General features: G+C 33.1%; 1 protein-coding gene across 2 annotated transcripts in view; it reads right to left on the minus strand.

Moving 5' to 3' along the window:
- The window catches only part of PTPRQ (protein tyrosine phosphatase receptor type Q), a gene marked incomplete at both ends in the record, with an annotated part of 256,731 nt that overhangs the window by 202,132 nt on the left and 37,814 nt on the right, over positions 1–16,785 (minus strand). Inside the window, 6 exons of one of the 2 annotated variants that reach the window (XM_080706358.1) lie at positions 1,449–1,698; positions 3,503–3,702; positions 9,271–9,340; positions 11,786–12,012; positions 12,666–12,771; positions 13,113–13,230. In XM_080706358.1, the coding sequence (XP_080562484.1) occupies positions 1,449–1,698; positions 3,503–3,702; positions 9,271–9,340; positions 11,786–12,012; positions 12,666–12,771; positions 13,113–13,169 (910 nt within the window). Of the gene's footprint in view, positions 1–1,448; positions 1,699–3,502; positions 3,703–9,270; positions 9,341–11,785; positions 12,013–12,665; positions 12,772–13,112; positions 13,231–16,785 lie in introns of those variants that run through there. The other variant, XM_080706359.1, reaches the window with a different exon arrangement.

A 16,785-nucleotide genomic window follows, 5' to 3' on the forward strand; every position in this document is an offset into this window, starting at 1 on the left:
AAAGTAATTTTTAACTTATATCCAATGTAAAATAATAGGAGCTAACAGCTATTTCATTAGAAAAAATAGTGTGCTCTAGTGAAATTACCTACCAAAAATTCCCAATATCCACTACAAATGAATGCCTGATGACTATTTCTATTTTATAATATTAAGCTATCAGATATCTGTTATATATATGAATGCATCAATATTCTGATAGCATGTGAGTATCCATGTAAGCATAATAAAAACTCAGGCATCTATTATGTGTATAATATGTATACTAATATATCATTATTGTATTATGTCAGTACCCATGTAACTTACATAGATATTCAAATATAGAAATACCCATGCCTGTAAGTATGCAGTCTTAGAATTTAACAGTAACAATAATATCTAATTGCACTCATTTAACCCAACACCACAGCCATGCATAAGTTATTATTACTGTCTCCATTTTTCTCTGATGAGGAAGCTGCAGTGCAAAGAAGGTATGAGCACATATATGTTTTAGCCCTGTTTGTATCTGATACTGACATGTTGATCACAGGCTAGTTCTGCCATCTCAGGTTTATCTCCACACTGGGTAATAACAATGAAAAAAGTTATGGCTGGCTAAAGATGATTTAAAATGGTGGAAATAGCCAGGCGTGGTGGCGCATGCTTATAATCCCCGCACTTGGGAGGCTGAGACAGGAGGATCACATGGGTTCGAAGCCAGCCCCATCTACTTGGTGAGGCTCTCAGCAACTTAGTGAGACACTGTTTCCAAATAAAATATAAAATAGGTCTGGGAGTACAGCCCGGAGGTAGAAAACCACTGGGTTCCAACCCCAGTATCATCAAATAAATAAATATTTAAATAAATAAATAAATAAATAAATAAATAAATAAATAAATAAATAATGTGAAGATAGAGCCAGCTTGTAATTTTGGCCCATGCTTGTAATCCCAGCACTTGGGGAGGCTGAGACAAGATCGCAGGTTTGCAGCCAGCCTTAGTTACTTAGTGAGGCACTCCACAACTTAGTGAGACCCTGTTTCAAAATAAAGAATAAAAAGTAGGGCTGGGAGTAGAGTTCGGAGGTAGAGTACCGCTGGGTTCAACTCTCAGTACTACAAAAAAAGAGGATGGAGATAATTATTTTTAAAAATTACTGATATCCTAGAATGATAAATGCTGATCTTTAGATCACAGTTGGTAACTGAAGAATCTTCTATTCCAAATCTTCTTTCTCATTTTAGATGTTTATTTTAGTTTTGAAATCTAAAACAGTACTAAAGTATAAAAGCGTATTTTAGTACTGAGATATAAAAAAGAGTATTGACATTTGAAGATACTCCAGATGGAATGCCTATTACTTACTAGAAGGGTGAAAAATTACTGAAGCTTAACAAAAATATATATGGAAAAAATGAAAAATTATTCTATAATTTTTTTTCTAACAAAAATAAAGCCATACCTGATTCTGGTGTTCTGACGATCGTACTATCAATATAACCTGCTTCTGTTGTAACCGCCGAAACTTCAAAAAGGTAGGTTGTATACGGTCTCAAATGTGTCACTACAAAACTAATAGGTTCCTTCCACACAGAGCTGATCTTACTCCGTGCCAGTGTGCTCGATGGGTATGTGGTACGCAGAGGAGGCGTAACTCTGCCAAGTGTTGGAGAAGGGCTGGTGGTGCTCCACAGAAAAGATTCACTATTCTCCTAGTAAAGAAAATAAATATCAAAGGAAAAATGTGGTATTACTTGGTGAACATGAGAAATGTAACTCATTTCTTTTTTCTTTATATACACATATTACTTTTTAATGTATATGCTTGTGTATGTGTAGGTATACATATTCTAACAGATTAAGTTATAGATAAATTGTTAAATTTTGATCTACCTATGATCACAATTTTAGAACAGAATATATGTATTGTATCTTTTTTTACTTTAATCTTCCTTATGAGTAGGACTTAAAGTGGCTAAAATAAAGGTAAAACACCAGCAAAACCAGCAGTAAAAATGTTTAAAATTCATGTTAACAGTACAAAAGCCAAAAAGCTAAAATAATTTCAAGCATAGACCACTTTCTGTTACCATCATTTCTTTTCATTTATTTTTGTTATTGGTACTCAAAATGTAACACCATTAGAACAGGTGTTAGATATTGCATGTGTATGTATTAGAAGTATACAAAAATATAATGGTAATATATGCATAGCTATGTTTATAGCAGAGCAATTCACAATAGACAAATTATGGGACCAGTCTAGGTGTACATCAACAGATGAATGGATTACAAAATTATGGTATATACACATAATGGAATTTTACTAAGCCACAAAGAAGAACAAAATTATATCATTTCCAGGAAAAATGAATGGAACTAGAGAATATTATGCTAAGTGAGATAAGTCAGTCACACAAAAAAGAAGTGCCTGTGATGTTTTCCCTCATATGTGGTTTTCCCTCATATGTGAAAGCTAGGGAGAAATTGGGAGAAATTGGAGAGAGAGAGAGAGAGAGAGAGATTGATTTCTGACAAAGGAGGAAAAACCCTAATGGAGTGATGGAGGGAGTGTAAGGAAGACAAGTAGGGGTAGGAGATCTGATGAAGGAAATACTTCAAAATTATCAATGTCAATCTAAATACCATGCATGGGGAAGGAAAGGAGAGGAGACTATGTTGGGTAGAAGGCAGGAAGAAGCTAGGCAAGTTCTATGTACACATATGTACACATATGTGCTATGTAGTATGATTACATTGCACCAAAAGAATTTAAAAAACAGAGCCTGATCTGAAAAATATTTGAGATTTCTATAAACTATTTAAAACAAAAATAATTTTGTTCAACTGTGTTCCCAGCAGTAATGCTGCAATCATCACCAAAATAATTTTAGGAAAACCATTATTATAATGCTTCTTGGTTTTTTTCATCAATAACTAGAGCAACAATAAATTCTTTTTCTGTTTGGTTTGGTTTGGTGCTGGGGTTCAAGGGAACCCAGGACCTTAGGCATACTAGACAAGCTCTCTAACACTGACAAACTCCCAGCCCTAAAAACAAACTATTTCTAAAAATATGCACAACAAAAACAATTTATTTCTGCAAATTAATCCTTGACTATTTATTCCCCTACATGTTTCCTCCTCTCTAACACATAGAAGTATGACCTTTTCTCCAGTTACATCTTATACTTTTCTATTTCAGTGACTTATAACATGTCCTCTACCTGGGGTAGCCCCCTCCCACAATCTCCCTCATTCCTTTCTCCATGGCTTACCCATTACTACTCCTTTCATGAAGTGTTTTCAGAGCTTCTTAAGAGAATTTATTTGTTCCCTCCAGTAATATACCTTAATATAGCCAACTGCATATAGCATGATACTATGACCTAATATTATAATAAGCAAGTAACAATAATCCCTTTTGTAAAGTATACAGTACCTAGATGCTGAAAACTTAAAGATAAAATCTCACCTAAAATTTCTGAAAAGTAGAGAGCATTCCACAATACTTACATTACATTCTGGCAATTTCCCCGTCAAAATGTCCTCGACCCTGATGGAGACATCTTTCACTACTATCCCACTTCTGGCATGTTTCACACTAATCTTGAAGCTGGTGATCTTGCCATTTGGTTGACGAGGTAAATACCAAATCAGATTTACTGCTGAATAGTTGAAGGCCTCCACTGTGAGATTAACCACTTTTCCTGGAGCTAGGGGAATGAGAAGCATTGAAAGAAATGAAAAAGAAAAACATAAAAGATGGAATGGCCTCTATATGTTTGGGTGTTAAATTTCCATGCTATATGAAATTAAATATAATATATTGGATGGAATCTACTTGAGTATGACTTCTAAAAATATATGTAATTTTCCTCAGCCTCAAATTTTAAAAAATAGGGAAAGAAGCAAATCCATTTATTTCAGGATTATTGAACCAATGCAGGCATTTGGTGAAACATTTCAAATAAATAAGAAAAATAATCAATAGTTTATTTTGAATATACAAAGAAGTCAAGACAAATTTCTTCCTTCCTTGAATAGTTTGGAATTATGTAGATGCGGAAGAAAATGGGGAATTAAAACAATCATTCAACTATTTGCATCAGAAAAACACACATCTATAATACTTATAAATATCTAGTAGATCTAACATAAATATCAAGTAGATGAACACCCAACTAATAGGTTGTGATTATTATATGTTGAGTTTTTATGCCCTGAAAATCACCTTTGTAAAATTTCACTATGCCTTGATCTTAATTATTATCTATAGTAATAACAATCTAAATGCATTTTAGTTAGTATGAGAAAAATTTAACACAGAGTGAAAGAAAAGTATGTCCATTAATTTTATGGTAAGATATGTGAAAATGTCAGAGTTACTCAACGAGATCCTTTTGCATATAGAACAAATATATACATCACTTTGGAAAAAAGCCAAAATAAACAAAATATTTAGGTAAAACAATATGTGAGAGGAAAGGTGAGTAGCATTTTAATGCCAAAAAAAACTAGAGTTTAAGCTTATATTGTACTGAAAAATGCCAAAATATGATTTGCAAATGAAAGCTATGTATGTAAAATATGTAAGAAAGGCCCTGGGGAGGAAGGCTGTATGTAAATGATAAAGGTTAGACAGTAAGAGTTAAGATATTTGAGACAGCTACATTTTAGTAGAAAATATAAAACACAACAATTATTGTGAATTATTACTAATAGATGAAATAAAGAATAATTTTTCCAAAGGGAGAGTAAAAAGAAATTAAAGCTTAAGAAGTATAATGACAATGTGAAACCTTTCTTATATTAAAGATTAACATTTGATAAGGTGACCTAACTGAGAGGGATGGTGGGGGGAGGAGGGAAATTCTCTTACACACATGATGTTCATTCACAAACATATCAAAATCAATCCCTAAGCCAAACATGAGAAGGAGGGAGAGGGAGGGAATGGGATGGGAACTGAATAAGGGCTAAATGAGTGATGTGTGCATATATGTCTCTACCATCTTGTGCCCCCATTAAGATGTATGACTACAATGCACCAGTAAAGAAAGATAAATAAATACATAAATAAATAAATAAATAAATATTAACATTTTAATTTGAATGGGTAGTAGATAAAATATAAAGAAAAATGTAATATATAAAATATAAAGAAGAAAAATTGTTAGATATATGATGCTGTGAAATTGTAAATATTTATATGATTAACAAATTGCATACAAGCTGATACATTTGCAAATAGGCCTTAACAACAGTCAGAAAAAACTAACCAGATGCAGATAAATCTAGAATTTATAAAGTAATCACATCTTATTGAATTCTAAAGCAAGATTTCCAAAACAGTAAATAATAGACATTAAAAATATAGAAATCAGGCCGGGCGTGGTGGCGCACACTTGTAATCCCCGCACTTGGGAGGCAGAGACAGGAGGATCGCGCAGGTTCAAACCAGCCCCGCGCTGGCTTAGGAGACCCTGTTTCCAAATAAAAATGTAAAAATAGGTCTGGGAGTGTAGCCAGGAGGTAGAAGGGCTTCCAGTAACCCCAGTACCACCAAAAAAAAAAAAAAAAAAAAAAAAAAAAAATATATATATATATATATATATTCAACTAAAACTGCTAAACAATACTTCCTGAAGAAAGGTATGAATATTAACTTGTTTTAAATTATTTTTCCCCCAATAATATATATCTGGTATATTTTCCTTTGTATTTTCATGATATTTGAAAATTAACTCTGGTTATTTTCTATGGTTGGCAGATCTTTTCCTATTTGAAATATTCTAGCTTCTACTTGAATTTATGCACCAGAATCCCATTACCATTTTATTATTCATAGAGTGAAGGTACCAATCTTGATTCAATTAAAGATTTAGTACTGACTTAACAAAAAGTTCTATTTATGAAATTTTTTATCCTGTCAGACAAGTGTCACTTGGAGAACTTGTATAAACTAGAGACATGTATACATATACAAGGATATAAAAATACCCTCTAAAGCTGGGCGGGGTGGCGCACGCTTGTAATCCCCGTGCTTGGGAGGTGGAGACAGGAGAATTGCGCAGGTTCAAAGCCAGTTGCACTGGCTTAAGAGACCCTGTTTCCAAATAAAAAGTATAAAATAGGTCTGGGAGTGTAGCCCGGAGGTAGAAGGGTTTGAGGAACCCCAGTATCAATAAATAAATAAATAAATAAATAAATAAATAAATAAATAAATAAATAAATAAATAAATAGAGCAGAGGGTGTATCTCGGAGGTCAAATGCCCTGGGTGACATCCCCACACCCGAAAATAAAATAAAATAAAAAATACCTTCTACATTTCAAAGTATAAACTGCACAAAGCATAATTTTTGAGCCATGAAGTTTATAAATACAAAGGCTTTCAAAGTTATTTTTATGCTTTTCTAATTTAACATCAAGGTATAAACACTAATTTTAATATTTAAAAATCTAAAATAAATTATATTTACCTGAAAGAAAACTGCCTGGTAAATAAAATATTACACTTTTTGTGTTTGTGGGTTGAATAATATAAATTCAGTATTATATTCCTGGTTAATTTGTATACTGTTTTGATTTAACAACAATAAGCACAGTTTATTCTAAAGGAACCTTCCTTAATTTGAGTTTTAAGAAGCACAAATAATAAAGACAAGTACTTCAGAGAAAAATATTGGGTATTACTGATCTAGTTGAATGTTTTTATATTTTTTAAAGGAAAGACTGGACAGGAGGAATTAGGTAATTGGTTTAAAACTATGAAGCAAATTATAGTGAGGCTCCCATTCTCATATTACTAACACAACTTCCTAGAATTTCTCTAGACCCTCCCAATTACCATTTGCCAAGAGAGTCAACACCTCTAAAAATTTGGCCAGTTACTGGAAGTATAAATATATAAAATTCAACTCTCAAACTGAAATTATAATCTGCATGTACAATCTTTTACCAGGATGAAATAAATATGGAGCAAAATACTACTAGTTTCTATGTCATTTAAAAAAATTCACTCCAAATATTTCCCTTAAAAATTAAAAATATGTGTAGGAAATTTTTAATACCCTCCTGCATATTTAAATTTAAAATAATAATTTTCCACTTGATGTTGAGTTGTACAATCTGAAAGTCATTATGTTTGAAATCAACAAACATAAGTTTGACCTCAAGAATTACTCATTTCTGAGCCAGGCCTGGTGTCACATGCTTGTAATCCCAGCATTTGGGAGACTAAGATAGGAGGATCCTGGTTCATGGACAGCCTCAGCTACTTAGTGAGGCCCTCTGCAATTTAGTGAGATGCTGTTTCAAAATAAGGAATAAAAAAAAAAAGGCTGGGGGGTATATAGCTCAGAGGTAGAATGCCCCTGGCTTCCATTACCAGTACCATAAAAAAAATTACTCGTTTCTAATTTTAATATCCAGGCTCCCATTATTTTCTCTTAATTTATTCAGATGAATGCAGCAAAGATTTATATTCTTCTTTAGATGAGATCTCAAGTAGAAATTGAATTATAAAACTCACTGCATGATTCTTATAACTGAATATTGATTGTATCCTCTCTAGCTACCCAAGGCCCATGTCAACTTATCCTTCTTGCATCTGACCATTAAAAGATGTGTGTGTGTGTGTGTGTGTGTGTGTGTGTGTGTGTGTGTGTATAGCATTCATTACTGTACAAAATTATAGAAGTTATTTTATAATGTTTGACCTCTCTGGCAGGTTACTTAGTAATTGATACATTTGTTTACCTTACACCATGGTAAATATTTATTGTTTAATGCAGATATCATTATTTAACCATTCTTCTATAGATTTGGTGCTAACATTTTGCTGTTATAAATAAATAGTAGAGTTTTAAGATACATTTTTAAAATTACTAATTTTTTTTTTTTTTTTTTTTTTGGTGGTACTGGGGTTCCTGGAAGCCCTTCTACCTCCGGGCTACACTCCCAGACCTATTTTTACATTTTTTTTTTAATTTGGAAACAGGGTCTCCTAAACCAGTGCACGCGGCTGGCTTCGAACCTGCGCGATCCTCCTGTCTCTGCCTCCCGAGCACGAGGATTACAAGCATGCTCCACCACGCCTGGCATTACATATTTTTAATAACAAAACTTAAGTTATACTGGGATAATATATACAATAAAAAGTACACAAGTAAGTATGTAATGTGTCAGCTTGGTCTGATGAAGAAGAAATATTAGTTGAAAGTAGAGAATGACAGGAGGAAGTAGACACTATCTCCAAAGGTGTAGTCAAGAAAGATAACATGTGAGATTTGAATTATCTTAGGAGGAAAGTCCTATAGATATTTAGTCAGAGAGCATCCCACACAGAAGCAATAGCAAATACAAAATAAAAAATAAAAAATAAAAAAACAAGATCTGCTCTAGCCACTGAGCTTATGAAGGGAGAAGGGAATGGAGAGCTGCAGAGTCAGAGACAGGCAAGAACAGGTAAGGTAGACAGAGGAAGGACATGGGCTTTATGCTCCATGACACAGGAGCCAGGCAAACAACAGAGAAGTAAAATGGCCTGCCTTATGTTTCAAAAGGTTAAATGGCTCTGTAGGGAAAGTAGGCAAGTTGGAAACAGAGAAACCAGGCAGGAGGCTTTGGGTCGTTCAGGAAAGAAATGTAAATATGTTGGAAAGGTGAATAGCACTGAGAGTAAGATTCAGGATGTGTCCTGATGATAGTGCTGGCAGGAACTATGATAGATTCAATGAGCATCATGAAGATCCTTCCTATCAGTCCCTGGAAAAACAGAGGTGTCGTAAAAGGGTTTGCAAAGTCCGCATGTTATGGAATGATATGACAGCCATTAAAATCTATATTTCCCCAAGTCACAAAATGTTTCTAATTTTACTTTAAGAGAAAAAGACAGGCTATTAACTTATATAAATGGCCTATGCTTATTTTCATTAATAGTCACATCAATATATATTCAAGGGGAGAAACAAAAGTTAAGCCAGAAATACACTATTTCACTATGCAAAATGATGACAAGACTATGGATAATTTTTATTGCTAATTTTTCACTCTTATTTCCTCAAAATTTCCCAAGATAACAATTATCAACTTTTAGCATCAGAAAGGACAATATTTATTTAGTGAATAAATAAGTATCACAAAAGACTAAAATTAATGAACTGGCCATACTGTTAATGATTTTGTGCATTTTAGTGTCCAATTTTATTTATATCTCTATGTTAAATGACTAAAAACCATTACTAAGTTAATTTATAATAAACAATTTAGGACAATTACCACTTTCTGCAGTTTGAAAAAGAAAGGGATCACTAAATACTCCGATGCCAGCACTATTTTCAGCAGCAACCTACAATAGACCAAAGGATTATGTTAAAATATTTTGCTCTCTAATTGAAAATAATAAAAAATAATATAACTTTGACTTTTTCATAAAGTAAATACCACAATATTTTTATCATTCTTAAAATGTTCTCAAGGTAGAAGGAAAATGTGGAGCTCCATATTTTGCAGATAAGAAATATAAGTAACAAATAATCTCATTATTTTATAGATTAAAGAAACTAGCTGAGAGGTAAGATAAATTGCCCATGTCAAGAAATAAGTAGTAGGACAAGAATTTAGCTGAAGTTTTACTTTCTCCAAATGCGAACTTTTAGCTACTATATACAAAAGATAAAATGATTTTCCTGTACAAAAAAACGGGGGGACCACATATATAGTATCTGACTTTAGAATTTATACTGGATTAGGAAAAAATACTCTGGAAAATTATTTTGACACACCCCTGTAATCCCAGTACTTGGAAGGCTGAGACAGAAGGATTGTAGTTTTGAGGCTTAGCCTCAGCAACTAATGAGACCCTTAGCAACTTAGCGAGACCCCGTTTCAAAATAAAAATGAAATAGGAATGGGGGTATAGCTCAGAGACAAACTGTTCCTGAGTTCAATCTTTAATACCACACAAAAAAGTAACAATGAGTAGACTTGATGTACAATTTATATTAAATGTTCTAAATGTAAAAGTTATATAAATTATTTTTATTTTAATAATACAAATAGGCTTGAATGATACTGTTGAATAGACAACAGACTTGAATATTATAGTCACATAACAGTCTAATATTGGGCAAAGAAAATGTTAACTGAGAATAAGGCTCTAAAGTTTCCTAAAATGCCATGACAGAATGAGATGGCCTTGGTTTAATTGTGGTTCTGCCTATTCCCAGATGAGTAACTTTCAGAAATTAACTGTTCAAAGGCACATTTTCTCCTCTTTATATGGGAATAATATATCTATGTCATAGGATTTTTCTGAGAATAAGTGAAATAACATATGTAAAATACTTGATAGGATTTCCCCATAGTGTTACTTATACTGAAGATATCAAATGTACCATGCCAAATACCCTTTGGAATTCTACAATGGCTAACATTTATTTGACCAGAGTAAATGTCACAACAATGATTTATAAAGTGTGAGGTGAAACAGAGAATAGGGGCTTCCCATTAGGCCTGAAATAAGAGAATTCAAAGGAATAAAAATTCAAACTCCATAAAAATAGATCTAAGCAGAAATAGTTTGGTAAAATCGCCTCTCAACAAATTTCCCTACATCACATTAAAATGTAAGCCACATTTATTACCCCCAATAGCATATTTTTAACATATAAGTTAACCTGAACATGTGCATGTTCAAAGAAAATGTCTAACATTATGTCACTTTTTGGTGTTAGGAAAAAAGTTCCCTGTTCTTTAACCCATGCTTCTGCATAAAATAGTAATCACAAATCTTTGATTTTGACTTCTGCCTAAATGAAAGTCATTCACTTGCTTTTTTCTTTTTGGGAAGACCCTACTATAGACATATGTTATTCTATTTAGTGATCTTGAATTCTACAAATAGGCATATTTCTAGCAAGGAAAATTTTTCTGGTGAAATTTTCTCCCATAATTTCTTCCAATCTAGAAGGGGCAACTCAGTTATGTATGGTCATATATTTAGGCAGCTTAAACTGATTTTTCTTCTCTACACTCAATTATATTCAAGACTCAAAAAATGGATATTATGTTGTAAATGGTAAGGTACCAGAAGATGGCTTTATATTTCATTATCCCTTGGAAATATCATATATATATATCCCTTAGTTATAAACACTTTCATATAACTTAACGAATTTGGGATTTTTTTAATAAGCTATTCAATTAGCTAGAATTTAAATGGGAAGTTGTTTGATTGTCATATTGAACATTGGAAATAACGAAAAATTTTTATAAATACAAAAGACACAGTAAATGCTCAATCTTTGTTGAGTAGAGCTGAACTGAATTCATTATTCTTAGTGAAACTGTGTTTTTAGAAGTTTTCAAACCATTATCCAAACTTTCAACAACAGATGCGCACATACAACTAGGATTAGGAGAAAAATAAACTACTTTAAGTTTTATTAAAGAGTGGAATATTTTCAAGTTTTAAATGAGATCGGTGTCATGAAATGCTTTTCTGGCAATCAGTAAACCCTCGCTCAGTCCCCTAAACTTGATTTATTTTCCATAAAAGGCATTAATTAAAAGCTTTCTAAAATAATGTGCATGTACATATAAATTAACATGTAATGAAAAAGACTACAATATTTGACCACATTTTAAACTATCAGGTGGGTATTGAGGCCTTGACTTACTCCATAATTCTTCAGTTACTTCTTGTATTCAGCTGTCAAACTTGACCATGTGGAAAAAACTCTTCATTTTAAAAGGAATGGGATTTTAAAGTAGTTATTTATAAAATAATTACCTGAATTTCATATGTTGTTCCAGGATTAAGATTAGTAAGAAGAACTTCCAGACTATCTGGCTTTGCTCTAACTTGTGTAGATGTTGTTTGCAGCCATGGACATACTTCTTTATATTTAACAACATAAGATATAATCCTTCCATTCGGATTAGGTGGTGTATTCCAAGAAAGAAGAATCCCAGCAGATCCAACTCTTTCCCCTGCTAGAAAGACTGGAGGTCCTGGTTCTATGTAAAAAAAAATATATATTTTATTAGAAAGCCAAACATTTACTATATTTTTTTACCAGAAATGTAAGAAAAATACTTAAAATATAAATTTTTGAAGTTCTCAAAGGTTAAGGTAAATATATATTGCCTAGATCTCTGCTACAAAAGTAAGTAAGTAAATAAATAGTAAATGCACCGGGGAATATAAAAAACATTCTTTTATAAGAATGTAAAAAATGAAATGTTACTAAATATTACACACCAAATATACTTTTTTATTCCAAGTCATTTTTTAAACTTACTTAATGCAAGGTTTATACACAAGAGTTAAGTAGATAAGACACAGTATCACAAACTGAAAAATTCTTCCCGAGGAACTGTAGTGAGTTTCTTTTCATGGCTCTGTATTATTTAACTGTTAGCATGGACAGTCTCTCTGATCTCTCACAAACAAGTAGAGTAATTATCTTTGCTCTTTGAAGGTAAAGGAAGCTAAAGAACTCATAGAAAGCAGGTTAACAGATAACTTTCTTAGGTTTCCATTTTGCTTTCATTATTCTACACTGTTTTCATGTACATAAAACACATACTGCCAACACAAGGGTTTCCATCCAGTAGAGTCATATGGTCTCCAAATACTTCACTAAAAATAATTTAAAATATATACTCACTTGTAATATTTGTTGTCACTGTTCTAACAGGTGAGCTATATGTTGTAGAAATTGAAGAGATGGTTAGGTCGTACCTAGTATCAGGAACAGCACTAGAAACATCAACCTAGAATAGAAAAAACCACAAATATTTATATGAAATTATTCTTGATAAGCAAGCTAAAACAGTAAGTCCATGACTATAAAAAATTAGTACTCCCCTGTGTAACTATGCACTGTTTTAACATATCACATAACTTACATATTTTTAAAATATAACTTTGCTATGTAACCATTTACCAAGTAACTTATAAAATAAAACCTTACAAAACATACTGTATTATCAAAGCCTAAATCAGTATTTCTGTCTATCCCAATTCATTGTCACAAGGACAAACTATTTAAGCGTCTTTAAAAAATCTACAGCATGTTGCTCAGCCCTTGTTTTGAGGAGTGTTCATATAATACCTGTGTCTCTGAAGTTCCAATAAAAAGTAAGAAAAAAATGATAAGAAAATCCATCATTATCACATTTTTCAGGCAGTAGAATCACATTGATGGCTCTAGAGAGAAATGTTGCCTGCATTAATGATTTAAAGACAGATCCTCCTGGCAAGTACACAATTAATGAGCCTGGATTACTCAATAGCTCTGCCCTTTCTTTGTTAAACTATTCATGAACTCTTGGATGGCTGGCTGTAGGTTCAGGGTAGACTTTAAAAAAAAGGCATAGAGGTTGCTAGGGTAACAGTCCACCGATGCTGAAACTTACACCCATCAATTCAACACAAATGTTCTTGTCTTCATCTTATGGTTTTTAAAAATCCTACTAGGAGTAAATTTTCAAGGTGAATGAACTTCATAAAGAACTTTCCTACTAGGATAAAATATAAATACAAGCAGGTTGGACGAGTACAATAATGAAAACTATACCTGATATTCTCCACCTCCAAGATCTCTGATAGTAACAAAGTCACTGTCAGGAACAAGATCCACATTATACCCATCCACATGGCCGCAGGGCAGGCTCCAGTGCAGAGAAAAGGAATGTGCAGAAATACTGAAGGCTCTAAGTTTCTCAGAATTTTCTGGTTCTGATATTGACAAATAGTGGTTTAAGACAGTTATTATACTAAAGTTTAGGAGAAAACAAAATAAAAATCACTAGTCTAAGCATCAGGTTTCAGAATAATCAGATTGTTAGAAAGCTGAGTCCTTTAAAGTGTCTCTAACTATAGATGGATGTTAAGCATGTCTATCTTTAACAGTACCTATTATTAATTATAAATATAAAAAATAATGTATTATTCTGGATATATCCTTACTTGCTAAAATCTACTGGTTGACCAGATTGTTAATGAAAGTTTGTTCTCTAATCTAGAAGCTGAATAATTTTGAAACAAAAAATATGGACTATTTGTCCAATTAACTGGATATTTGCCGAGGAAGAAAAGCATTGGAAAAAATAACCATAATCCACCAATTTTAAAAGGTAAGCATTTCAGCCGGGTGTGATGGTGTACACTTGTAATCCCCACGCTTGGGAGGCTGAGACAGGAGGATCGCACAGGTTTGAAGCCAGCCTCAGCTACTTAGTGAGGCTCTCAGCAACTTACTGAGATCCTGTTTCCATTTTAGATTCTGTTTCCATTTGAGATCCTGTTTCTATTTTATATAAAATATAAAATAGGTCTGGAAGTATAGCCCGGAGATAGAAGCCCTCTGGGTTCCACTCCCAGTACCAACAAAATAAATAAGTAAATAAATTAAAAAATAGGGTAAGCATTTCTAGTGAATATTTGTTTAGGTATTATTAAAGGAAAAGATTAATGTTCACATTAGGAATGAAACATAACAGTTTTGAAATGATAAGTACCAGTTGTCCTAGCCATTTCAACCAAATTTTTCTACCTTTGCTTCCTCTAGTTCCAAAAGTTTTGTTTATGCTGCCTGTGCCTCCTAAATGGGAGTTCTCCACATAAAGTTCCTCTGATTGGTTCCCATTGAGTCAGGTTTGCTCTTTACCTTATCTTTCGTGCAGATTCCAGACAAACAATATAGGGAGAGGGAGAGAGATTATGAGGCTAAGCATGTAGAAACATGCTTGATACAGACCCAATCTAACAGCAAAAGAAAGGAATCAGGAATTAATCAATGAACCTTATTTATACTTTTAAAACTCCACTACAGAGATGATTTGACAATGAACAAAATAAAAAATAAACATTTCTTATTTTAAAAACACGGATAGAGCACATTGCATGCAATAGGAAATTTATGATAATAGGTCAATTTCTTGGTATTGTAGAAGTAATATTATTTTATTCTTTTAGAATTTTATTGGTAACAATATAATTATACACCATAGTGAGATTCAAAGTAGAGGGAATATTTTTTTTTAAGTTTTTCTCTATCTTCTTATAGACACCAATCATTTACTTTTCACACTAACATTCTCAAAGATACAGATGTTCCACTGGTATTAAACTCAGATTGTTCATGAAGTTTTCTAATTCCTCCTGAGGAATATTATAAACCCAAGGTAAAGACCAAAGAAATTTAAACTTGTTTGTGATGGGTAGAATCCCTTCATTGTGCCATGCCACGGCTTCTTTTTCTAGATAATTCTGCCTTTAGATCTAAGTCCTCTGCATTCTTCAGACTAAGAAAAAAGAACTTGACTCTCCTCATCAGCCCACGTTAAAACAAAGGTCTAACCTGACGGACAAGTCCAACCAACTACCGCTCCTGTGTACTGATTTATGTGAAGGTTAATATTTTTTCAGGGGTCCCAAAAAGTAAACCTTGAGCAAGAAACCAGAAACTACCTGTTTGAAACTCTGGAAGAAAAAGGAAGATGAGAAAAGAGAAGGGCTGGTCACTGGGCTGGTGATGATACCGGATGTGGCCTCCCAGACTGTAGTTTTAGATTACACACTGAAGGACTCTTGGCTAGGAATGGACTGCTTCTCACCAAGAGGAGGAAGGCTATATTGTTTGAAAATGTGCCAATCTGATCAGGAGGAAAGGCCTGGAAGCTGCAGGGGAATTAAGTAAAGGTAGTTCTAAGCTTGACCATGAATGAAAGAGCTAGAAATAAAATTTTGAGTAACTGAGGAAAGTCACACTGAGTTTCTGAAAACACGTAAGAAAGGGACAGTCGGATGATCATGTAGGCCGTATTAGAGATTTTAGATTTCTTTTTTTTTTTTTTCCTCAAATGCAACGGGAAGTAAAAGTCAAGTTTTAAGAAGAAAAGCAATCTGGCTTGCTTTTTTTTTTTTTTTAAAGGCTTCTTTGGAATATGGTGTATGAATTGGAGAGAGTAAAAAAAAAATGACAGTAGGAAGCCAATTGGTAGGATTTTGTGGTAGTCTGAGCAGAGAGGTAGAGGAGATGGAGCTATGCTTAAGTCATTATTGCAGTACAGCTCCCTAGATATGAGGTCAAAGACTCAATTAACTGAAAGTAGACCCCATAATAAATATGTGAATCACTCTTCATGGAATCTAGTCTCCTAAAAGGTAGGAAAATACAAGGCAAATTATTACTCTTGACCTAATTTTTATGAACCAATAAAAATCATAACATGAAATATAAATATCTGGAGAGCTTTTTGCTTTTTGTTTTGGCACTGAGAATAAACACAGGCACATTCTACCTCTGAGCTATATCCCACACACACATATCTTTTTCTTTCTTCCTTCCTTTTTTCTTTTCTTTTTCTTTCTTTTGTTTTTATTTTTGAAACAGGGCTTTGCTAGGTTGCTGAGTCTGACCTTGAACCTGAGAGCCTCTTGTCAACCTCCCAACTACTGGGATTATAGGCATGTACCACCATACCTGACTATATCTGGAGTTTTAAGAGAAAAAAAATGCCATCATATTCAATTTAGTTAGGCTAGCAAAAAAAAATTCTAATCTCTGTTCTATGTTTATTCTAAACTACAATTTCCTAAAAATTAATCCCCAGAAACTGATATCACTAAATAGATGTTTTACGATCAAACCACCTTGTCAAATAAGTCCTGTTTTAAATTAAACAGCTTTATTTTCTTGCAGAATATTTCAGAGCCTTATATAATGCTAATGTGGCATATGTTTCCCTAAAGCAAGACTGTCTGATAAAGTTCTAACATGA

This window comes from Muscardinus avellanarius, assembly GCF_963383645.1.
Source record: "Muscardinus avellanarius genome assembly, chromosome: 11".
NCBI lineage: Eukaryota > Metazoa > Chordata > Mammalia > Rodentia > Gliridae > Muscardinus > Muscardinus avellanarius.